General features: G+C 30.4%; 2 protein-coding genes across 3 annotated transcripts; one reads left to right on the top strand and one right to left on the bottom strand.

The window, feature by feature from the left end:
• Positions 1-7,083: 7,083 nt before the first annotated feature.
• Positions 7,084-13,335, top strand: LOC124826455 (calreticulin-3-like). 2 transcript variants are annotated; one of them, XM_047299280.2, is made up of 14 exons: positions 7,085-7,243; positions 7,882-7,989; positions 8,490-8,682; positions 9,773-10,031; positions 10,262-10,318; positions 10,423-10,470; positions 10,596-10,682; positions 10,802-10,859; positions 10,958-11,025; positions 11,167-11,259; positions 12,009-12,065; positions 12,158-12,253; positions 12,892-12,915; positions 13,151-13,335. In XM_047299280.2, exons 1-14 carry the CDS (start codon positions 7,141-7,143, stop codon positions 13,160-13,162), a joined length of 1,263 nt encoding a protein of 420 aa, XP_047155236.1. In that variant the 5' UTR covers positions 7,085-7,140; the 3' UTR covers positions 13,163-13,335. The 2 variants fall into 2 exon arrangements, with proteins under 2 accessions (XP_047155237.1, XP_047155236.1); XM_047299281.2 differs by lacking the exon at positions 12,892-12,915 and having other exon boundaries at positions 7,084-7,243.
• A 1,556-nt stretch (positions 13,336-14,891) lies between these two features.
• On the bottom strand, positions 14,892-19,653 carry LOC124826456 (ER membrane protein complex subunit-like protein). Its single transcript, XM_047299282.2, has 8 exons — positions 19,237-19,653; positions 18,980-19,042; positions 18,781-18,876; positions 18,320-18,367; positions 17,393-17,464; positions 16,566-16,624; positions 15,433-15,523; positions 14,892-15,315 (listed from the first exon to the last, which is right to left on the bottom strand). Exons 1-8 carry the CDS (start codon positions 19,543-19,545, stop codon positions 15,151-15,153), a joined length of 903 nt encoding a protein of 300 aa, XP_047155238.1. The 5' UTR covers positions 19,546-19,653; the 3' UTR covers positions 14,892-15,150.
• Positions 19,654-26,674: the final 7,021 nt, after the last annotated feature.

Here is a 26,674-nt window from a genome sequence, read left to right as displayed (position 1 = left end):
GATAAATGCAACAAAACAAAAAAAGATAATTTAGTTTATTCTAGGAATCATAATAGAACATTTTTATTATAAAACTAAAGTATCAATAATGAGAAAAATTGGAGAAGAGAATAAGAATAAGAATATTGAACAAAAATGAGGTTAATGTGAGACATCAATTGTTCATACAATTAGAAGACAACATGTTTAATAATTTGAATGATATGGTGTTACATAATGGAAAAACATTTTAAACATCACACAATGTATCTTTGAAGAAGTGTTAAGTTTAACTCATATAAAACTAGTTTGTAATGTTGATTTTGTATGCTTAAGTTAAGCTTAAAATCGACTAATGTGATTTTTATAAAGTTCTAAATATTTTCATCTTGCAAAACCATGTTATTGAAAGTATTAAAGTTGTTGCCTTCTCATAATTAAAAGGAATGATGTCACAAATCAACTTGATATTGTATTTTAATACTTTCAATAACATGATAACATGGTGTTGCACAATAAAGAAACATTATAGAAATTAACAATATGTCTCTAAAAAAATATTAAAATAACACTATTAGGTTTAAACATGATGTATAAAATAAATAAGTGCATTTTTAAAAACTATATTTATATCAAATAAGTAAATAAGTGTATTTTTAAAAAAGTTAAATTATGAAGATATATAAAATTAACATATAATTATTCTTTTAGAAAATATAAAGAAATAACCGGTGTTGTTTAATGTTAATATATAAAGATATACGAAAATAAATAGATAATTATCGTTTTAAGAGATTGAGTTTAAAAATAACTATGTTTTTAATTATAATATGCTTAAGCTGTAAAATCAACACGTAATTATCTTTTTCAAAACTGGATTTTTTTCAAAAACAAGAAAATGAGTGCACCTTTTAAAGTGGTAGAACCAAGACTTTCACTGAGACGATCGCCGTAATGAATGAAGAGAGGATCATCCAATCCAACCGAGTGGAAACAACAGAAGCCATGGTGAAAAGAAGAGAAAGAACCCTGAAAACAACGATGCACAAGTTATTTGGAAAACTAATACCGTATCAGAGTTATCAGACATATTAAAACAGAAAACCAAAAAAGAGAAAAAAGAGAAACAGAGAGATCGAACAGAAAACCAGAAAAAGAGAGAAAATAGAAACAGATAGAACATTGACACAGAAAACCAGAAAAAGAAAGAAAATAGAAACAGAGAGAACATTGAAACAGAAAACCAGAAAAAGAGAGAAAATAGAAACACAGATAACATTGAAACAGAAAACCAGAAAAAGAAAGAAAATAGAAACAGAGAGAACATTGAAACAGAAAACCAGAAAAAGAGAGATAATAGAAACACAGATAACATTGAAACAGAAAACAAGAAAAAAGAAAGAAAATAAAAACAGAGAGAACATTCACACGGAAACCAGAAAAAGAGAGAAAAGAGAAACAGAGAGAACAGGGAAGATGAAAAAACACCTTATTCAGAGAACTCAAAGGAAAAACAGAATATACAATTGAAAAGACTAAAAAGGGTAATTAACAAAGATACAAGATAAAAAGATATAGAAAGATAAGGTAAATATATTTTTTTAAAATGTATCTTGCTAAAATAATAACCAAATAAGATAAATAGAAAAAATTTCGTTTTAAAAAATTCATCTTTTAAAAATGGCTGTAACAGTTTATTAACGGTAAAGATATATAAAATAAATAAGGTATTGTTTAGAAACTGCATCTATTGAAAATACTTAAATAAGTGTATTTTTTAAAGTTAAACGATGAAGATATATAAAGATAAATAGATCACGGTGTGGTTTAATGTTGGTATTAAGATTGTGTTTAAAAATAAATATTTTTGAATTATAATATTCTTAAGCTGTAAAATAAATACGTAATTATTTTTAAAAGACTGAATTCTTTCAAATAAATAAATGAGTGCATTTTTTTAATGTCAAGATATAGAAAGATAAGGTTGGATTTTTTTTAAAATGTGTCTTTCCAAAATAATAACAAAATAAGTGCATTGTTTTTTAATTAGAATGACACATTATAATGTTGAGTGTCATATTGTTTAGTGATTGATTAATTTTATGGATAAGTGGTTGATTGAATGGTAAGTTATCTTGTCTCTCTATGTATGCATCGATTTATGAAATATTATACTTGATATAAAAAGATATATTCGATTTATTTCATGAAAATCAAATTTGAATTACACTTAGGTAAGTTTAATATTTTTAGTAATCATTGTGCACTTTGATCTGTATTTAGTTTCGTAAAGAAATGACAAAACTTAATTGAAAATTAAAAATTCTTTTTTTCTTCTGAAAAATACCATCTCAGAAAATATTTGAAAACATATATCCTTTTTAAAATAGAAATATTGATAATTTGAACTGAAGAGGTATAAAAAAATTAATGAAATTATATAGAAGATAGATAAATAATTATAATTTTTTAAAAAATAACTAAATATATGTATTTGAAAATGAAAATATTATTAAGGTTATATAAAGATAAATACAAAAAAATTCGTTTCAAAAAATGTATCTTTTAAAAATGAATGCAAATTTTAAAACATAACACTGTTTAAGTATGAATATGTATGAAACAAAGAAGTGTATTTTTTAGAAACTACATCTATTGAAAATAATGTATCTTTTAAAAATAAATGTAAATATATACATAATTACCTTTTTAAAAATGTACTTAAAATATCTATTTTTTGAATTACAATAGTTATAAATTGGTAATCTCGAAAACTGAACTTTTGAAAATAAGTAAATAATCGTATATTTTCTTTTTAGTGTTAAGATCTAAAGATAACTATAAAAAGGATGCTAAGGTAATTACATTATCAAGAATTGTATCTTTTCAAAATAACAACTAAATATGTACTTTTTCTTTTAAATTGCAGTGAGTGTAATTTAGTCATGGATTATAATATTAAGTGTCATTAATTTTTTCTGCAAGTGGTTGATTGGTGATTGAATTAATATGTTATTTTCAGAACATTAAAGGGTTAGTGTTGCTAACTTGAGTTATAAAAGAAAAGGGTTTTTGGTTTTGTTTTTAAAAAGAAAATGGGCTTTGCATATACTATTTCTTTTTAGTCAAGTATAATCTAAAAAAAATGTTGAATGTAATCATTACTTGTTTTTAAATTATTTTCTTGGTTGGAATCATTACCTAATGTTAATATTTTTTCTTCAATATTTGTCACAATATATTAATTTGTGTGTAAATGATATGACGAAGATGAGTGTAAATATGTTGAAAATTTCCTTAAATATACAACAAATCTAATAAAGCTTTATAGCAATTTAAATTTTTTATGATAGGTTTATTAAGAAAAAAATTTATTGGTGAAACATAACACTAATGAAACATAAGTTTAATATGAGATATACTTTCAATTTAAAACCTTAAAATAATAAATTTATGAATTTTTTATTTTATACACTATTTAATTTTCTCATTTTTAAAACTTCAACTCACACTTAAATCTTAATGTTTATGATTACCAATATGTTTTTAACACCAATATTATAGAATCTTACCTAAACTCCTTAATTACTTCATTAAACTACAATTATTTCATGATGTCCATTTTTGTATGTATTGATTCATGAAATATTATATATAATACACCAAAAAGATATGAATAAAATGTCGATTACATGGGAAAAAAAATTAATGGGTCAATTTTTTTTACCAATCACAGTCATAGTTATTTTAAGATTGTTTTATCTTATTTTGATTTGTATTTGTTTTCTTTAAAAAAATGAGAAAATTAAATTGAATTTTGAAAAAATGTCTTTTAAGAAGAATTTTATCTTTAAAAAACTTGAAAACATATCTTTTAAACATTAAAATATATTTAATCTTAAAGATGAGATAATCTTAACCTAAAATTTGGAAAGATATTTTTTTTAAATATTATTAATTTTTTTTATAAAAAATCAAGTTTAGATTTGAAAAATACGTTTATAAAATTATTGAAAGGATGTCTTTTTGCGGAAAAATTTTATTTTTATCAAATAAGGAATGTTATTACGGTAGAATACTTAGTTTCTCAAATTTAGATTGTAATTTTGACTAATATCTCAACACAAATTTTGTCTCAGATTTTATCATAAAATTATTTATTATTTGATGAATTTATGATATCAATTAAATATTAAAATATAGTTATAAGACTATTTAAGATCACACTTGTTCACTCTCAAATTATCACAATTAACTATTATTTATACTTATATATTAAAAAAAAGGATTTTTTTTATACATTTGTTTTTCAAATTTACTTTTTAAATAATCATTATTAAAACGAAAACAATTACATTTCCATTTTTACTATTTAAAAGTAGCGTTAATTTAAATTTAATTATTTTTATATGAAAATAATTCTTTTACCATTTTAATTTTTTTGAGATTACTATTTACTTAAGTTCAGTAAATTTTTTAAAAATTAAATTATCTGTCTACAATAAAAAAAAGGACACAAATATAGTTCATGTGTTTCCAATAGTATAAATAATAAATAATTTATATACATACACATTGATATTTATGTTATTTACAATTCATTTATCCAATTTAACCGGTCATCCATCTAATACATAGTTGGTTAAATTTTTAAAGCATTAACTAAAATAAACTGTTAATTTCCTTTTATTATTTTAATTTATTTGTATATATTTTAAATATTATTTGTATATGCATAATTTAATATTTTTATAGTTTTTGGACAGTGAAACTTTTGTATGCTTTTTTTATTAATATTGTATATTAATAAAAATAATCTTAATGCTAGTCTTTAAAAGTTCCTTTTGAAAGACATCTTTCTTTTGTGTTTATCATCTTGGTAAAAAAGATTCACGAAATAACATAATAATTTCAGTAATCTATATGACAATATAAAAACATTATCATGTATATAATTTTAAAAGAAATGGGCATCTTTTAATCATGGAAATGGACTATCATCAAGAAATCACGCTCCTACTTCCTACACCCCATTATTTGTTTTTATGCATCTCCTTAATTTATAAAATACACGTTTTACCCTTAAGTCAATCCTAATTTTTTCTCTTCCAACCCTTTGTCCATCTGCATCTTGCACCTACCTCTCTTACATCATCACGCAAAAATACTCTCATTTTGTTCAAAAGTGTTTCGAGAAGTATTTCAGGATCTACAAAATACTGTCCAGAACACTTGTTTCAAATAAAATATTATATTTCAGACTCAAAAGTACATCCTAAAATACGAAAAAAGTTTTCAAAACAGATATTCTAAAAGTTATTTTTGAATCCGAAATACATTCTAGAACACTTGTTTCATAATTTTTTTGCATTCCAAAATGTGTGTTCTAAGACGTATTTTCATATTTAGAAATATCTTTCAAAATAATCATTATATAGAATATGAAAAAACAATTAGATAGGTGTTTGGAAATTTTTTTTTATATCTAAATTGGGTGTTGAAATATAAAAATATTTTTGAAATTGTTTTAAGTGTAAGGTTAATGAAGTCACAAAACACTCATTCACACTTTCTCCTTGTTTATATTATATTGGATGTTTTTAGTTAGTTTCCTTCCACTTTCGCAATGTCCGAATTCCAAACCGTATAGGCAGGTAGATGTCAAAGACACTCAAACACTCAAGTCAGTAATCTAACCAATCAGGATCATAGTAAAATATTAAGTTCACAATAAATACAATCACCCATCTTCTTACCTTTAACTTGTATTTATAGAATTGAGATGAATTTATGATTAGCAAAATCGTAATTACGGTCAATCATTTAATAAGTAGGACTTACCAATAAATTTGATTAAAAATTATACTTAAAGTTACTTAAAGACTAAGTTATCCGCCTTCATTATTTTTGTGGCCGACCTATGTCATACAGTACAAAAATAAAATATTTTTTAAAAGTAATTTCAAATCCTAAAATACCTTCCAAAGCTCTCATTCAAAAAAAATTTCATATATTTTAAATTGAATGTTTTGAAAAATATTTTCCAAATTAAAAAAGTATCTTCTGAAACCTCTAATCCGAAAAATATAAAACAATGAAGTGTAACAAATTTTATTATATTTTTTATGAATGGTAGTGTGAGGATTATCACTTTTATGGGGGGTGCAGGAAGAAAAACAGGAGGTGCATGATGAAGCACCCTATAATTCACATAAAATAAAACGAAGGCACCAAAAAATTAATGTGAAGATGGCTACGTTGACTGTGTAAGTCACCATTGACTCTTGGTACGCGTTGCTCAAGTCGTCTCGAAAAAACGAGGAAAGAGATTCAATTGAATACAAAATGTGTGGTTTCACGACTTTGCAAGGACTTTGACTTCTTCTTTATCCCCTTTTTGTTAAATAAAAATGACACACAAATCCAACAAAGAACCACACCATTGGCTATTGCTACGTCAAATTGGCCCTCTACACCACAATTTCAACACTAATTACACTTCAATCATCCACATCATTAACACTAAAGACCACGCCAAAGAACCATCACAAATCTATCAAATAATCAAACTTACAAATTAATATACTTCATCTTTAATTAATCTTATTTTTTCACTATTTTTTTAAGTGATTTTAGTTTTATCGATTCAAATAATTCAATATTAAAAGTATACTATTTTGGTATTACATATTATAATTATGATATGAGTGGAAACTAAAACTCTGATAACTAGGTGGTTTTTTTAAGGAATGAATCGCTGAAAAAACATTACATCAAATATATCAAATGGGACATGAACCTGATTTATATAAAATATTCAAAATCTCAAAATAATGAATTTATAGATTTTTTTTTACATAATATTTCATCTATATTGATATTCACACTTAAATTCTCAGCCTCAAATTTTAGAATTAGAGGAACTGAAATCACACGTTTGTCATGTTTTGAGACAGAATTATACAGTTATAATGTTAAAGGGAGCAAAAGAAGGATTAAACATTTAACTTAACGTGGGACAAATTGTACTTTAGTGCTGGCATTTAAGTAATTATGATGAGATGAAGAGGGCAAAGAAGTGCATTGCTCCTCTATAAGTAAACTCCACTCTGCAACTAGCAGTAAGCAGTGACAGAAAGCAAATATTTGCGTATTCCGCAGATGGCGGAAAATTCTTCAACTGAGCTGAAAAAGTTTGTGTTTTTTTGTTTGCTGCTGATACAAGTTGCAGTTTCTGAAATTATATTTGAAGAACGCTTTGAGGGTATTCTTATTTTCATCTCTGTTCTTGTTTTTTATGCTTATTATAATATGTGTTTGTGTTTCAATTGTTTCCATACGGGGGTAGGTAGTTCGTTAGAGTTTTGGTGAATAGTCAGTTAATTGGTAGTTAAATTGATGATTCATCATATATTTATATTTACTCTAGTCCACGTGTATATTTATATGTATATAAATTTAGTATGGTTAATGTGTAATCAACTTTTCTTATTTAGTAAATTTTAATTTCTTAGATCACTCTTCTCCACCAATGATGTCCAAAACCAACCTCCATTAACTATTGTTCCTTGTTTGTGTAAGAAGAACTGTGTTTGATTTGTTTCATGTTTTTATTTCCAACTCATAATTTTTAACTGATAACTAAACCGAGTGTCACTTTTTCTTTTTGTTCACTTTTGTCTTTTGCTTTTCACAACTTTGTGTAGCTTCTTTATTCACAAAGGCAAATGAAAAGAAATGATGCTGAGGGCATCATTAATTAAAATGAAAAACTGAAAAAAACAGACCAAACAGCGCCTACCAGGTCAAAGGTTTCAACTTATGTTTGTAGTAGTTTGTGGTGGTTTTTCACTAATGATATGAATATATGATGAGTGTGATAACGTGTTGGTTTTTGTGAAGATGGATGGCGAAGTCGGTGGGTAAAATCAGACTGGAAAAGCAGTGAGGGCAAAGCAGGTTCTTTCAAACACACAGCTGGGCAATGGCATGGTGATCCTGACGATAAAGGTGCTTTTAGATTTATTATAACTTCAGTAGCTTTTGCTGCATATGAATGTGAAACGAATTATTGTAAGTTTTGATTGGTAGGTTTTAGCAACACATGAACATTTGCATTTATATTAGTTGTATCAATGTTTCAATGAATGGATTCTTTCTCTTTATCAGCATATTATTAGGCTGAACAAGGGTAAGAAGAAAGACAAACATCTATGAGTCAATGATCCAGTTAGCATATCTGTTAAATATAACAACATTTTGGTGTCAGTTTCTATTTTTTGTTTAAATATAAATATAAGGAACTTTTTTGAGTAACTTCATAATAGAGAGAAGCTTTGGATAGACAACGCAGAATAGAAGTCAAGGGAGAGTAATTTACTACCACAAAATTTCAATTAGTTGATACACTTTACATTCTGAGGAACATCTATTGTTTGCTTTCTTAATGTGTATAGTAACAGGAATTTGGTTGGTCTTGTAACTTGTTTCCATTTTCTGGAACATTGTAGGTATTCAAACATCCAGTGATGCCAAACACTTTGCCATCTCTGCTAAAATACCAGAATTCACCAACAAGAACAGAACATTGGTCCTCCAGTATTCTGTAAAATTTGAACAGGAGATTGAGTGCGGTGGAGGTTACATCAAGCTTCTCTCTGGATTTGTTAATCAAAAGAAGTTTGGTGGGGATACACCTTATATGTATGTTCCTTCTTCCGTGTTTTCCACTTTGTTTTTGCTTCTTGGTTTATATCAAATGAACGAATGGTAAATCTGCAACCTAATAAGTAACATTTTTAAAAAAGGAGTAATCAGTTTTGATCATCTCCTCTTTTGTATGATTGTTTTCTAGAAGTTTAAGTAAACTAATGATAACTACTCTATTTATAATATGCACTTGCAGTTTTAAAAAAATACAAAATGATCATATCATAACATTTGTGACTTCCTCAATTCTCCATCTTAAGCTACATAGATAACAATGGTGCCTAGCTCATTACACAGTCATACAAGCTGTTGAATATACTTGTCTGCTAATGAATGGACCATACAGAAGACTCTACATTAGTATTTCATACTTTAATATTTTGATAATTTATACCATTAAGCCTAGTTTTTTTTTTTCCACTTCAAAACAGGACATTGGAACAGAATTTTGTTTCTTTACAAGATCTGGGAAAGGGTCTCTGGTTATAAGTTATTCCAATGTCTAGAAAATGGGAAATTGAGGCATCTGACTTGTAAATTCATATCGAACATTACTTGTTTTATAAAACTGTCACTCCGATGTTTTATGACCCCACCCTTCTAGGTACTGGTTGTACTATTTTTATGATGTGCCGAAGTTCTGTGTGATAATGTGATGCACACTACATCAGATAATGGATTGAGAATTGGAACTTCCTCAAAAACAAATTTATGAACCATGTTAATATATGTTGTAAGGTTTTCTGATCAAAACGTATTCATCATTATTAGAAAATGGCATCCAAGGGGTGAAATATAGCAATTTCATTAGAGTTTAGAAAGTCCTGTTCCAAAGTAACATACAAAGGAAAGTTTGTGCTTGTTGATCTCCAAACTTCAATTCCATATACATGTTATTTTTCTCTTTTTATCGGCATGCTTTGATCATATCATCTCTTTTTTCTTCACCTTACACTGTTTTGATTAAACACTTTATGTACCACATAGCTTGTAACTTCATTTTTTTCTTCTTTGTCCATGTTTTCTATTTTTACCTTAAAAAGGAAGGAAAGAAAGAAAAATCATGCTGACACATTTTCTGTAGTTTAATGTTTGGACCAGATTTATGTGGCACTGATACAAAGAAACTCCACGTGATACTCTCCTACCACGGTCAAAACTACCCCATAAAGAAGGACCTGCAGTGTGAAACTGACAAGTTAACTCATTTCTACACATTCATTCTCAGGCCAGATGCCACATACAGTGTCCTGGTTGATAATAGAGAGAGAGATTCTGGAAGCATGTATACAGATTGGGATATTCTTCCTCCAAGAAAAATCAAAGATGTCAAGGCCAAAAAGGTTTCCATTTTAGCTGTTTTATTCAGTAGTAACTTCGCATGTTGTCCTTTAGCATATTGTGATGTTTTTGGTCTTATGCATATCCTATAACAATATTATAACTCGGTTTAGATTTCCTGTTTTGCCATAGCGAGAATCAGCTTATCCCTATCAGATGATATTATTGAAATATCTTTTTTGTTTCTGACAATAACTTGTATTTTGAAATTAAAACTTCTTCTAAATTGCAGCCTGCAGACTGGGAAGAAAGAGAATACATTGAAGACCCTGATGATGTCAAACCTGAGGTATCCAAAAGCTCTAACTTTTCTCTAATGATAATAGAACAAAAAGTTGGTAGTTTTTGGTCCATGTGATTACAAGCTCATTTATTTGGTTATTGCTATTGCAGGGATATGATTCAATCCCAAGAGAAATTCCTGACCCAAATGCTAAAGAGGTTAGTGTTAGTTCCTTGCTTTTCTGGATTGATTATTATTGGTTTTCTGATGTGATGACTTCTCAATAGAGTCTGATTAATGAGTTTTTCTTTTAATTTCGTGCAATTTCTTCCCTTTTAATTAGCCTGATAACTGGGATGAAGAAGCGGATGGGAAATGGAAACCACCAAAGATACCGAATCCAGCATACAGAGGACCATGGAAAAGAAAGGTTTGTTGATGAAGTTTGGGGAGCTAACCATTATGGCTCAAACATTAATATTTCCTTATTCCTTTTCAGATTTTTTTTCATAGTCCATTCTCTCTAATTTGCAACCTCTATGTTGACAGAAAATCAAGAACCCTAACTACAAAGGGAAATGGAAAACTCCATGGATAGATAATCCAGGTATGTTCAAATGTATAACTTGGTTCTATGTGATAATTTCATATATTTTTATGCTACTAAGGAATGCTTAGACTTCATTTTTTTTTTTCCTTTTTCAGAGTTTGAAGATGACCCAGATCTTTATGTGCTTAAGCCTATCCAGTATGTGGGCATTGAAGTATGGCAGGTATGAAGAATGTAAATTTCCAAATTTGGTGTTGTTAGAACTCTCTCTCTCTCTCTCTCTCTCTCCCTCTCCATGAAGTGAAAAGCTGTTAGGTTATAATGGGTGGATGCATTTAGTATAAACCAAATATTTTTGTTTCAGGTTAAAGGCGGTTCAGTTTTTGACAACGTTTTGATATGTGATGATCCTGATTATGCAAAACAAGTTGTTGAGGAAGTGTTTGCCAACAGGGAGGTGAGTTTTAGCTCAATATCCTACTAGTAGGTGGAACTTAGGTTACATATTAAATAGTATCTAATATTTTTTCCATATACAAGTGTATTGACATTTTCCTTCATTTTATAAGCACTAGCTAAACATGTTATTTATGTTATCTTTCTAGGTGAAATAGTGTCTATACTTTTAGGCTGTAATAATTAGTCTTCCTAATATTTTTTAATGAAGTCTGTAATGAATGTGTTCGATGTAGTCCTATATAATCCGCTGTCATCCATACTAGGCCGTAAGTAGAGTCAGTTGCAGGTTATTTGGATAAAAAAGTTTAAGTTAATGTGATTACAAATTACACATTAACCAAACAAACACTCATCAGCCTTGTTTGGATGACAATCAAGAATAGGAGATACCTTGAAGCTTGACCACATACGGTAAATTAAGGGACTCAATTTTATGTTATGACAAATGATTGATGGGCTTTGGGATACCAGCTTAGCTGAAATGTAAAAGTTCGTACTGATGTCTAACATGATCTTATTTGGAAATTAAAGAACTCAATTGAAAGTTTAACACGGCATGGACAGATATGTATGTAACTATGCAAATTTAAAATGTATGGTCTAGAAAACTTAATCAAGTCTTTTGAATTCATATTTCATTTGTCTAAAAAAATGTCCATTTAGTAAAACAAAATATATTCAATTTCTCCTTAATATGTATCTTCTTGCAATACATGTTAAGATGACCCTTGATCTTTGGCATCTCAGATTGAAAAGGAAGGTTTTGAGGAAGCAGAGAAAGTGAGAAAAGTCAGAGAAGAGGAGGTACACAGACATACACTTTTGAGCTCCATCATCCATATTTGGTGAACCAGGTTATTTGCTTTTTTCCAGGACCCTAACTCATTTTTCTGCAGGAGGCTCAAAGAGCAAGAGAAGAAGGTGAAAGACGTAGGAAAGAGAGAGGTCATGATCGTAGATACCGGGACAGATACAGAGACAGATACAGAAGGGTATGTATCATACACGAATACATTCATTATTTATGCTTTTCCTTTTTTAATGAATCTTCAAACCCTTTTGAGGACAAAACAAATGACATAGATACTAGTTTGGAACAAAAATCCATTACTAGAACAGTGTTCTGGTATGTATAAAAATGTTTTTTGATCTATCATCTGTGTTAAAATGTGTGTGGAAGGTAAACCAATTTTGCTAATAATATTATGGAGTAAACTTGTGGTAAACCGTTTTTGGAGCTCAAGAGTTGGAGATCTGATATCAATTAAAGATATAATTAGGATGAACTTTGTTTTGAAGTATTAGTCACGGTCATTGAGCTTAATCTCAATAATGTATTTGACAGAGAATAAAGAAATACATAGAACTGATTTATTTCTTACTCACAATGACTTGGGCAGCAAACTGTTGAGACATAATCCTAAAAAACATAACAAAAAATGTTCATGGAATTATGATGGAGTGACAAATAGTATTCTCCATGATGTTCTTTTTTCAAAGAAAAGGGGTTCTTTTCATGGTTATGTATGTTTTAGGTTTGGATGCTGATTTTCCCTGTACTTTTTGTTTGCCTTGTTTTGCAACAAAAATGTAAAACTTTTCTTACACTTTGTTGTTTTCCTCTGTCCAGCATCGCCATTACGACGATTATCATGTAAGTTGCATTTTTTTTTTCATAAGTTAGTGTCTCTTAATGTTAGATTCATTGAGATAGAGGTGGCATTTTGATGATCAATCTCAAAATTGTTTAGCTTTTTTATATTCGAACAGTAGCTTTACATGTCATAACAATGATTACAATACATCAAAAATTAAAAAACTAAACTTGAGAAAAAAGTTGTCTTTGTGGAATTAGTGTGATTGATTTGCCATCTTTCTTTGATCTGCAGGACGAGCTTTAATGAGATGAAACTCCTTCTCACTGTGTGGTTGATAAGAATATTGAGCTTGTTGTGAGTTATAGTTAAATTGATAGTGATGGTATATTCCATCTCATTTTAATTTCCAAGGGAAACTTTTTAAATAAAAATATTGTATTTGTCGCATATCAATGTATTATTTTGGTCTTGTCTTCTTTCGCTTGTCATGCATTCACTTTATATATTGGGAACCTAAGCCCATTTTGTCATTGATATGAAGCTTACTACAAGCAACATAACCCATAAAAGAATTAATCGCTAGAGAGATTAATGTATTTCCAAATGTCAAATATATGATATACTATAAAGAGTAGAATATAACAGTTGAAATAAAAAGAATTAATATTGTTATTAACTCAGCTAAGTCATTTACAATTCATAAATAAATGTGTGAAACTTAGAACTTTTGCAATCTTAAAATACAATAGAAAAGATTGAGAAATCGTTATCATGTTTGGGGTTATTGAAACACTATTTCTTGTATAATTTAAGTTTAGCAAAAACGTATTGTAACTGCAACAGGCTTTTACATAGGAATTTCATTTTTGCAAAGAAAAAAGAAAGGAATTAAAGCAAGAAAGTTTCTCGTTGCTCAATGCTCTTTTAGCAACGTTGCTAGGATCACCTATGCTGCTTTTAGTTAATATTTGTAAATTAAGTAAAAGTAAATTAGATAAATGGACCAACTAAGAAAGAATTTGCGAAACATAGAACATTTTTCGTTGTATGTTCAGAGTTACTCAAAATGGGTGACTTCAACATCCCTCGTGCAGGCTAAAGCCCGAAAAGGAACCGCAAACATACCTTATAATATTTGCAGATAGAAGAGACAAAAATAAAAATAGTTTTATGAGATAAACTAATTTATAAAAGTACTCTCAATTAAATTTAGATTTTTAACTCTGAATAAGTTAATTTTGAATTATAAAAGAAGTATTTTATTTTGTCTTCTTCCGTTACATTTAGATAAATCTGTCGAAGAGATTCAAAATATTGACAATACATTTAGGAATACACGAGTTATTAAATGCAGAAATAGTCATGAAGATGTGAAAGGTTGCACGCGATAAATAACCCAATCATTAATAATTAGGTATATAATTTCTATAGGCTCCATTCGAGATAATTTTGCCCTTTCAAACTAGCAGTTTCAGATGAAAAAAGACGTTAAGGGAAAAAAGAAATATAAAGAGCTCGATGCAATTTTTAGTCATTCTTCGTTGATGTTGTTATGATAAAAAAAAGTCATTCATTTCCTCAAATTAGGAGTTGATGAAATACATGAATTAGATAAGTTTTCCTTCCTATAAAGCTCATGCTAGATATTGAAGTCTATTTGACATCTCAACCAAATTAACACATTAAAGTACATCTATCATTTCTAGATGAGTTTTATTTTGAATTACAATAAATTCAATAAAAAAAAACTTTAATTTACTCTGGATGCAATGCTAACATGGTATCACACTGGGAAACGAGGATAATAAAGCTGTAATATCTTTCTTATTCATGGATCGTGTGGTTTTAGCATAGAAAATAGTTGGTACCTTCCAGCAATGAAGTGCCCAACTCTATATAAGTTGGTTAACTGTATTCAGTGAATTCAAATAACTTCAATAGGAAATTCGTAGTTATCGCGGCCATAAACAAATTGACGTGCATTCCACAAACCTATAATGGGCACAAATGATCCCAGAAACATCACACAATATCAGGGGAACCAAAGTGACATTCGTGTCAAAATTTCAATATATAACAATAATTAGTCAATCTAAAACGGAAAACTTAAAGAAGTTGCTGTTTCAATGTTTACAAGCAAATCGAATTTAAATTTCTTTTCATATGGGCACAAAAAGCTTTTAAATATGCAATTAAAATGATTAAAAATACTACATAAAGGGTCAGCCTAAAATTTCATTCAGGGCCAATGTCCTCAAATAACGCTTTCCGAGGAAGAGGAAGCTAGCTTATCATCTTCTACGCACAGGACCAGAACTTGGTCCACGCTGTACTGCCGGTCCTGGCTGCTGCTGTGCTGGAGCACCAGGTTGCCCGCCAGGTTGGTCTTCGGGCATATTCATAGCTTGAGTAACGGCATTCATTAATATGAGTCCAAGAGGGATCAGGTACATCCACTGGTATCAAGAAACATTCCAGATGAAAAATATCAATTCAGAAATACATATTTATAGTTTATTTCGGGGAAAAGAACAAGTTATGGGTTTAAAGATCATGCCAGCTTGTATACTCACATATTTAGCCCAAAAGGACCTCTCTATTGGCTTTATACCCTCGCCATCTCCCTCCTCTCCACCAAGAGCATCTTCAGCAAATATTGGAGTTCTGCGGAAGCAAAAATATTTGTAGAATTAAAAACACAGAGAGCACACTAGTTAAAACATGTCAAAATGATGATGGATGCAGAAGCTACTTCTTGTGTGATTTTAAAAGGCCAAAAGCAAGAGATGCAACCTTCAATTATTTTCATTGTAGTTGTATTTTTATACAATGAGCATATGAGAAATGTTAGTCACATACTCTCTCAAAGACACTCTTTAAGAGAACGGATATATAGTTAATGATGAGATTACGGACTAAATACAAGTAAATAATTGTATAATTCTACATTATCCTTGAAAAGTGCTATTTTGCAGAAAAATCAGTGAATAAAGAAAGGAGTGTGAAACTTGAGGAAGAATGTGTTGATAAAGACAGACAATAAAGGTATAGTGCGAGTAAAAAGACGAGAAATTGAATGTCAGAATACTTGCAGTGCAGAAATAACCATGGAACAATAGTTAAAAGTCCTTATCCCTTGATAATATAATCAGCACAAAGGCCACAAAAGAGTCAAAGAACCAGAGGTCACATTATTTACAAGGAAAAGACACCTCCGTAGTAGAATATGGGAGAAAAAAGGGTGACCATTTTCAAGATTTCAAGTATCAATTTGAAATTAACTACATTTAAGCATTACTATTTGGAAGGGGAAAAAGGATAACGTTAGTACAAGAGAAATTACATGGAACATTGAGAAAAGACCTTTAGTTTCAAAAGCGTGGACTCAGATTTAATAAAAGGGACTCATATTCACTGGAAAATTCATCTAACAGACTTTCTTCTATACCAGTGATAGATATATGAGAAAACCAAACACTGTGCCTTATTGAAATCTCTTTTCAATGAGAAATATAGAAAGGCAGAGAAAGAGAACAGAAAAAAATGTATTTGCCATTTTTTAATACTACTGCTACTACTACCTTAGCAGCCATTACATAGGAACACTGTATATGCTTTTCTACTACTATCTGTATATTAATGAAAGGCTGTTGCTATCTGTATATTAAGTAAAAAAAAAGTTAACAATTAAGAGACGAACATATACCTTGGTGCCTGTTCACTGTTCTTTAGAACTGTGTGAGACTTGAAAGACCACTTTGCAGGCTAAAGCAAAAAAAAAATGCACAATATTAGCATTTTCAGTGTAAAATCAGGCAATAGCCAAAAATTTTAAGTTTGCACAGGCTTATAAATTGATTTGAAAATGTGCACATTGGGGTTTTTGCACTCCTGATAACTCTCAAGAACAAGGACAAGTTGTGGGATGATATGTTAACAAATCAACCTGAACATGACTATAGATAATGGGATCTTCAGATAGTTTCTAAAGGCGTAATACATGCTAATTTTACTCTTTCAAATAAGTATGGATCTGGATATAATACATTAACAAGTTAACTGTCTTCTGTCTAAATTGCCCCCAATCAGCTTTGGATCTAATCACACTTTTATCTTGAAATGCAAGATCATAAATTATTTCTTTTTCCGTTGACAAACAGTCATCATTATAGAAGCTTTACAAACAACTATATTATGGAAACAATTAATAAACCATTGAATAATTATTTATTTATACATAGTATTGACATACACCAATCATACTAGATGCTTAAATAACTATATAATTATATATGCCAAATATAAAACAAAAGAGATGAATATTTTTGTATTTATATCATGATGTGTATGTCAAGGAAGAGATAGTATTAGTGACTCCTGGTACAACAGTCCCTACCTTTTCAAGACGTCAACTGTGTACAACAAGAGGAAGATAGAATAGACCACAACAAAATATGTTGAGAAGTTTTAAAAGGTTTAGCTAAGCTCAACGAAAACCAAGAAATAAATCAGTAAAATGTACAAGTGACTTACAAGCTTCAGTAATCTAGGATAAGAGCAAGACCCTGGGGCACCATAATTGACAGCCAGGACATTAACACCTTCCTGAAACAGAAAAACTGAAAGTGAGTCTCTATGAATTAAAAAGAGATAAATGTGAAGAGAGATATGTAAAAAAAATACAACCAAAGTTCTTTTGTCTCCTGGTTGAAGTATTCTACACTACAGCATAGGGAATACCACCCATGGTCCCATGGTTTCTAGTTTTTTTTCCATCTACATAAAATGTGCAGAGGAAAATACTAACATGTAGCCTTAAGGCACTTGCTGAGGAATAAAAACTATAATTCAAAAATGAAAAGTGTTCATGAGAAGGTTATTTCTACAAACTACTCAAAGGCTAGCATGGCTAATAAACTAGGGTAGTTTTAACCACTAGAGAGGCTGATCAAAACTGTGTTTTTTATCGTAGAATCTAAGCTGTATAGATAGATAGTTAAGTGAACCTAAAGAGAAACCGTTAAAAAAAAGATTTTACTCTAAATGGACTTTATTGAAATTTATATTTGATGAAACATACAGAGTTACTTGATAAATGTAGCTTAATCAATATGGGGCAAAGACTAGGTAGATTTTATTGTTGTTATATAACTAATTCATTTGTAGTCCACATTCCTAAAATTATTTACAGAATAGCTGAAGTAAAGCATGTCATGATCTCAGATGCACTGTTTGTGAACAGATAACCCATACTATTCTACATATCCTTCTACAAACCAGATTACCCAAATCTACATCATAAGACTTCCAATACTTCTCCCACATTTCCAGAAGACAGTTGAGTCTAATTATCAAGTGACACAATGTAAGAATTTGAACTCGGTGGAGAAATTATCTTTGAAAATACAACACTACAGATGCAGCATAAACAGCATACTTTACTTAAATAAGGAAAATTACCATGTGTATTACAAAATGCTCCTCCAATCCATCCCCTGGAAGACATCTCTGAATTCAGAAAGGCAAAACTGTTAGTTCTACTTGGAGTCAACAGCTCAAAAAATCACTGCAACACCAAATAGAGGAGCCACAGCCACTTAAACAGTGATCTATGAAAGGAAAGTATAATAAGGACTAAAGCTTTCAACAGACATTCTTAGAGTGAAAAAGAGTGCCAGCAAAAACAAGAAAGAGAGAGCAAATGAAACAAACTATCCTTCATAAATATCACAAGATAAGTGCAGAAAAAAACATGCCAGGCATTATTGGAACAAGGTTGCTAACTACCATAGCACAGTACCACCCTTACTTACAGCACCAAAACAATGCAAGAAAAGGAACAAACAAACCAAGGACCTAAAAGTAACACTCCTCAAGCACAAACCCAACTATTAAACCATAGTACTAGTGATTATACTTACTGCCTTCACAGAAGAAATTATATATTCCCGGCCAGGAGGACTCAAAACATTGGACGGCAATCTAATCCTATAGAAATCATCTCCTCGCAACAATTCCTGTAATAAGAGAAGAGTGTTACATCTTTATGCAATGCAAACAAGCCAAAATACAAAAACAGTAACACGTACAAAAATAGTTCAATGAAAAACAAATAATTACTTGAAAACTCTTCTTCTCAACGTCAGTCAAAGGATCCCGCTTAAACCGCAGCTTCGTCAGCGTCTATCACAGATCAAAACCGGTTTTCAGCACAACAACACAAATCTCGCATATATTATATCCAGTATAACTCAGTGGAATCGGAAAGCGACAGAACATTAGCGGATTTGAATAGAAGCAGATTGGAAGCGAATCGGATATCAAATCTTCAAATCATAATAATAAGCAGAGGAAAAGAGAGATGAGAGGGAAGAAACCTGGCCGCCGTGGCTCCAAGTCTTGAGGCGAGCAGAGAAATTGCCAGCGTCGGAGAAATCGGAGTCGCCGAACGCGTGTTGGAGAGTAAACTGGATCTTGGAATCGGAGGCGGACTCCGAAAACCTCTTCCGAGAGGTGGAGGTGGCGGCGGTGGAAGGTGGAAGCGAATCGGAGTGGAAGGAGGAGGAGCGTCCACCTTCGATGCCGAACTCTTCGTCGTCTAGGAGAAGCTCGTCGGATTGAAAACCTAGAGCGCAAGTTAGCAACAGAGTAACCGGCAGAACCCACCGGAAGAGTAGCACACCCATTCTCTCGCCGTCTACTTTTCCAAAGCCCGTGTTAGTGGTATGTGCACGGTGGTTGATAATTGATTTCGTTTTTCTTTTTCTTGACTCTCCAGTGGCATGTGGGAAATTTCAGTCTTTTCTTTCTTTTACCTTATATGTAATTTTTACATAATTTAAATGAATAATATCTAATGAAAAACCACATTACCTTTTCTTTTAATATAAGGCTAAATAACTTGTGCTTCATATTTAGTTTTTGGTTAATGTCTTATTTTAGTTCAGAATCTCAAATAGGTTCCTCTTTTTTTTTCGTCTCAATTGAGTCTTTTTTTGTGTAAAATTGAAACCATTAGAGTCTGCTGTCAAATTGGACAAACGGTCGTAACATTAAAAGTGTATTCATTAATCTTACGTGGCATTAAAAGCGAGTTTTATTTTAAAAATTTGGAATGCATAGATGTTGAATCAAATTTAAGGAAGGGCAAAGTGGGGAAAATGTAAAAATTTAAGTACAGCCTCCTGCAATTCAGAAATGCATTTGGGAATAAAAATTGGGGCTCTGTATTATTAGGGTTCGTGTTCGTGTGAGAGAAAAGAAAGTGATTCGATTCGAAGCCCGAGGGTTCGTGGGTGAAGAACATCAAATGATAGTCATGATTTAGTCAGCAAGCTTAATTGCCTCATTCCAGAAGTCATTTCAAGTCATTTCTCTGTTTGATGCATCAACCGAGAATCGTTCTGAAGTTAATTCTTAGGTCATGGTCAGAGAGTTGGAGAAAATGGAAAACAGAACAATTAAGGAGACACAAACCATGCGCTCTTGCTCTGAAGGCTTTCCAGCAAAACATCTATCAATAACACGCTTGATTGCAACATCAGTGCCCCTCCATTTTCCAATGAGTTCGGAGTATCTTGCACATCTCCAAACCTGACGGATGGAGATGATGAAGATAGTGCAGCATCTTCGATGTGGGGGTTCCAATATTCGGTTGAGGATTCGAGTCGGGAATGCCCCAAATAAGGGGTTGTGTGGCCTTATTGTGTTCCCCTAACCTGAAATTTTCCCTGTATGAAGAAGAACAAGGCAGCACAGTTGCAATATTATTTTGATTTGCATCAACTATCAACTTTGACGTGCCAAAGTTATCCAAAATCACCTCTCCCTCTACAGATTTATGAGTGTTGTAACCTAAATTGTCATTCGTATTGGGTTTATTAACTAGCAGAAAAGAGTAGTCATTACTTACAAAAGTAGGGACTCCATTTAAATTTTTACATTTTTTCCACTTTGCCCTTCTCTAAATCTGATTGTTGCAATCAAATTTTTAAAACAAAACTCGTTTTTAATGCCACGTGAGATTAATGAATATACTTTTAATGCCACGTAACCCAAACTTAAACGGTCGTTTGTCCAATTTGACGGCAGAGATACCGAAAAAAAGAAGGACCTATTTGAGATTTTGGACTAAAATAGAAACCTAACGATATTCATCTTTTTTATTGTTTTAATAAACAATGTTTAGTTTTATTATATTTTGAATGAATTAGCGTTCACCATTTCATTTTTTTAAATAACACATTAAATTAAAGTTAAATAAAAAGCTATGGAATTTAAAAAATCTATTTTACTATTAAAATATAATACCTTATAAACAAAAAATAGTTTTTCAATTTAAAATTAGCATTTATTTTACTTATATGATTAATAAAATAAAATTTGTATGTTTTTATTCGTTTATTTGTATTGAAATAATATGTAGATATAATAATAGATTAGAGAGTTTAATTATATACTTTTTTTACTTATTTATATGTTTTATTATATTAAATAAAAAATTCAAATATAAATTTATAGTTGATAAAATAATTACAATCTTGCTACTGCATATTTTTTATGGTATTTTAAATATATAATAATTAAATTCTTTTATTTTTTATTTTTAAAATATTTACCTTTTTAGTTTTCATAATTATTTTATTTAATCTTGAGTCAACAATATACATTTAAAAAAAAATACGTAAGGAAAATTTCAAGAGTTATGAATGTCAATTTAAAAACTATAGAGATTATTTTATTAAGAACCTAAAAAAAATAATAGATGTATACTTTTGAAATAAAATTGTGAATGTTATTTCTCATGATATCATTGATATCCTCTATTCCTTTTTATTTATCTTTCAGGTTTTATTGGAAAAAATACACTAAATTCTTTTATTTTAATAAAGTAGTCATACATCTTTATTTCATTTTATCATTTTTAATAAATACGTATATAAATTAACTAAAGATTAAAGGACAAATAAGGATATAATATAAATAAATAAACATATGGATCATTAGCCAAGGCAAATTCGTCCACCACTTCTATACTTTTCTTTCTGCGAATTATAAATATAAAATTTCTAATTTTATCTTTTTTATTACATAATTTGAAAATTAAAAAGGTCTTTTAATTTTGTAAAAAAAAAGTGTTAAATTATGTAATTTAAGGAGCTTTTAATTACACAAGTCATAATTCATTTTATAAAAAAGACTTTCGAATTATGAAATTTGAAAGTTTAAAACAATTTTCTAATTGTGCAATTTGAAAATTAAAAATGATTTTTGGATTATGTGATATAAAAGTTAATAATAATTTTCAAATTGTACTGTACAAAATTCTAAAATGACTTTTAAATTTATGCAATTTCGTTGTTAAAATTTAACAAGAATTGGTAGTGGAAGAATTGGATGATCTTACTGAAGATGGATGCCAAACTTATATACATCTTTAGAAAATTATTTACAGAAATAATAATTCTATATAGAGAATAATGGCCTAAAATATTCCTATAATCACTTTGATTTGATTCTCTTGTTGGCTATGATTTGTTGGACAAATCCTGCATCTATTTCTGGTAGCACATCTCCATAATTATTTTTTATCTCAGTATAGAATATATTTTATAATTATGTCTGATATCAGTATCGAATTGTAGGATCACGGATCACTTCATTACCCCCTCAAATGGGTGTATGAAGATCATGAATACCCAACTTGCCAAGGAAGGAAGGAAATTGAGCACATCCAACAGCTTTGGTGAGAATGTCAGCTAGTTTTCCTTGAGTAGAAACATAAGAGGGTTGAATGATACTCGCAAGAATGTCATTGCGAACAAAGGGACAATCAACTTCTATATGTTTAGTACGTTCATGAAAGACCGCGTTCTTGGCAATATGAAGCACAACTTGGTTATCGCAAAGGAGTTGCATAGGTTGCGAATGAGATATCCCAAGACAATGTTATATGTTTTTCAACTATCTGAGTTCACACCTAGTAATGACCATGGAACAATACTTAGCTTATGCGAAAGAGCGGATATTGTGTGTTGCTTCTTGGCTTTCCAAGAAATGGGGAATTACTAAGAAAAACAAATAATCTAGTGAGAGAACGTCAAGTTAGGGGGCATGTAGCCCAATCAGAATCACACCATCCAGAGAGAACTAGATTGTTGTCTTTGCGTAGCAAAATCCCTTGGCCTGGGTTGCCTTTCAGATATTGAACGACACGCAAAGCAACATTCCAATGATCTTGTTTCGGTTGTTGCAGAAATTGGGAAAGCATATGAACATAATATGATAACTGTGTTCTTGTAAAACATAAATACATGAGACGTCCAACTAAACGCCGATAACAATTAGGATGAGAGAACATTGGTCCATCAGCAAGAGCCAGATGATGATTTTGTTATAAAGGTGTTAGAGCAGGTTTTTCCCAAAGAAGACCAGTTTCACAGATAATATCTAAAACATATTTTCGCTGGTAGAGATAAATGCAAGTACTGGAGCGAGCAACCTCAACCCCAATAAAACATTTGAGTGGACCCAAATCCTTCATGTGAAAACAAGCATGTAGATATGCCTTGAAACGGCCAATTGCGGCATGATCATCCCCAACCACAGTTAGATCATCCATATAAACTAAAACAACTAGATGGATCTCATGTTTGTTCAACACAAATAGGGAATAATCACATAGAGATGGGCAAAACCCATAAGCCTTTAGTGCATGACATAGTTTAGCAAACCAACAACGGGGTGCCTGTTTGAGTCCATAAAGAGACTTTATGAGTTTGTAAACCATTCCCAATTGAGAAACAGTGAAACCGGGTAGTAGCTTCATGAATACTTCTTCCTGCAAATCACCATGTAAAAAAGCATTATGCATGTCTATTTGGTGCAATTACCAGTTTTTGGCAGTTGCTACAACAAGGACAATGCAATGCGTACTATTACCATTTTGGCCACTGGTGCAAAAGTTTCCATATAATCAATTCCTTCAACTTTATGGTTTCAAAGAATGACTAAACATGCCTTGAACCTTTTTATCGTTCCATCATATTTTCTTTTGATCTTGTAAACCCATTTGGATCCAAGAGCCTTTTTCCCAGTAGGTAGCGACATCAATGTTCAAGTTTGGTTGTCCTCCAATGCATGAATCTCCTTTTGCATTTTTTTGTGTCATCGAGGATCTTTCATTGCTTCCTCGAAATTCATTCAGTTTCATATTCAAGAGCTGCAGGAAACACACGATGTGCCAAAGAGGAGTTATGACAAGTCACATATTGTGTGATAGGGTAAGGAGTACCTGAGGATGGAGACAGTGAAGGCAAACGAGCATACGGGCTTAACACGTGAATTGTGTTGGTGACGTAGTCCTGTAATCGGAAGAAAGTCTTGTTGAGTCTGCACCCTCGACCCTGTCATTCATCCACTAGAGTAGAAATATTTGTGAGTGGCTTAACAAATGAACCATTTACATTTCATGGTCCACATGTGTTGGGGCGATACATTCCAAATTGTTGGACGAAGGCACCATGGGCACATCATTGACTACTAGTGTCGTGTTGGTGTAATCTACGCCCCCCATCCCCTTCACTTTGAGGATCCCATCGTGATCGACATTTTGATCAAGTGTAGAGTGAGGCATCTCTTCTCCTTCGTAGTTTGAAAAAATGGCGTTGTATGAGGAGTCACAATAAACTTCATTCTATTGGTGAGCACATGACTGAGTGAGAGGAAATTCATGTTCAATCAAGTTAAGGAAATTGAAAAATACAAGAATTGTTTCCATTGTTCTCTTTCTTTCACATTTCATTGTTCTTTGTCTATTAAATTATTGTTCTTTCACATTTCCATTGTCCATTGTTCTCTTTCTTTCACAACAAACATGGGTCAAAATGCTATCCATATGTTTGTTAAAATGTTGTATACTTGATTTTGCTATTGGATGTTGTCGTTACATGTTCGTTAGGTATTTTGGAGCAAAATTTCTTATATGTGGGTGTTTATGGTTAGTTTCTACTTTAGTCTCCTATTTTGCTTATATTGGATGTTGTTGTATACTTGTATGCCTTTGCGTTAAATATACACCTATGTGTTAGATATTAAATAACAGAACTGTTAAAGTTTGTTCATCTTTTGTGTTACATTTAAGTTTAGAAAATAAATACAATGAATATGTGAAAAACAAATCCACTCATTATTTCATTGACTTTTAGGATTTGTTACATTAAGTTTATATTTTTATTTTTATTTAAATAAATTCTAAACATTAGAAATTATATTATCAAATAATTTTAACAAATATCTTGATTAAGTAAAATGAAATTAATAATAAAATAAAATAGAATAAATTAAAAAATAATTATGATTTTAAAGAACTAATTAATTGTAAAAAATATACCCATTAATTATTTATATGCATGTCAATTTTAAAATATAGGTAAATTATTCAAGATAACCTTCAAATCTGATATAAAATATAAGAGATAAGCGGAGAAAAGAATAAGACGAAAAGATAAGGAGATAAAAAATAAAAAGTGATAAGAATATATTTAGTGTACATAATCATTTTTGAAAATTTTTAGTTATAAATAAATGAAGTAAAAGAAAAGATATAGCAAAAGTTAATGAAAGATAACACATAGAGGAAGAGTAAAGGAAAGAAAGAGAAAGAGAATACGGTATTTAAAATATAAACCATTTAAATTAAATATATAATAAGAATTTGAAATTCTTTTTATCCATATACACTTATCATTTGAGGAGTTGGATTTAAGCATTTGAATTGCATTGCTAATATTTTTCTATTGCTAAGTGTTTCGGTATTGAAAACTGGGTGGATGCTAGAGATCGGACGGACGAACACTGTTCAACCTGCTGCACGATGAAGAGTCGGACGGGTACTTGTCAAAGGCACTCCGACGCTCAAGTTAGTAATATAACCGAGCGGTAAGTAATGCATGTATATAGTGCATCCTATGCAACGTCCTGAAATCATACATGAGACTCTTATTTATACTGGTTGTAATGGACTTTTACCTGTCGGCCTAATGGCGGCCCAATCACGCCTTAATCTCCATCAAAGACTTTAATGAGCTATTATCGTTTGTAATATGACCATATGACTGGTCGACCGTATGGGTGGTTAGCCTGGATAGAACCGTTCGGTTCACGGGATCGGGATACCATATAATATACTAATCTTTAAGAGAGTTAGACTTAGGGAGCCGTTCGATTTTGGGTGCGTAAGAGACCGTATAATACACTAAGGATGAGTTATCTATTTTCTTAATACATTCCAACTTTTATGTCTGGTAGAAAGATAAATATGAAATGTGATATATATATATATATATATATATATATATATATATATATATATATATATATATATATATATATTTCCTTCAATTTTTCTGTAAAGATTAGAAAAATAAAATAATGAGTGCGACATCTGAAGAAAATGAGTAGGATAAATGCACACAGTGTATTTCTCATACTAAAATGTTAAACTGGCCATCCATGATATTTCAATTTTCAAAGGTTCATGGGATATTGTAATTCTTACCAAATAAAATAAAAAATTATATGAAATTCACTTAAGAAACTAAATAAATAGCTTACCACATTTGTAATATTATTCAAAGATCTATGATAATTCAAATAACATCTATTTATTTTTTATGATTATTTAGTAAAAATACTCGAGTGATTATTTATAAATTATAAAACTAAAATGTTAGTTAACTAAAATAGGTAAATAAATAAGAAAATATCTATACTTATTACAAATAAAGGAGATTTATTTGGTCTCTCATATTTTTT

Source organism: Vigna umbellata, chromosome 4, assembly GCF_029865625.1.
Source record: "Vigna umbellata cultivar VRB3 chromosome 4, Vumbellata_1.0, whole genome shotgun sequence".
Lineage (NCBI taxonomy): Eukaryota > Viridiplantae > Streptophyta > Magnoliopsida > Fabales > Fabaceae > Vigna > Vigna umbellata.
Note: the sequence above shows the minus strand (reverse complement) of the source record. Positions and strands in the feature narration are given on the sequence as shown.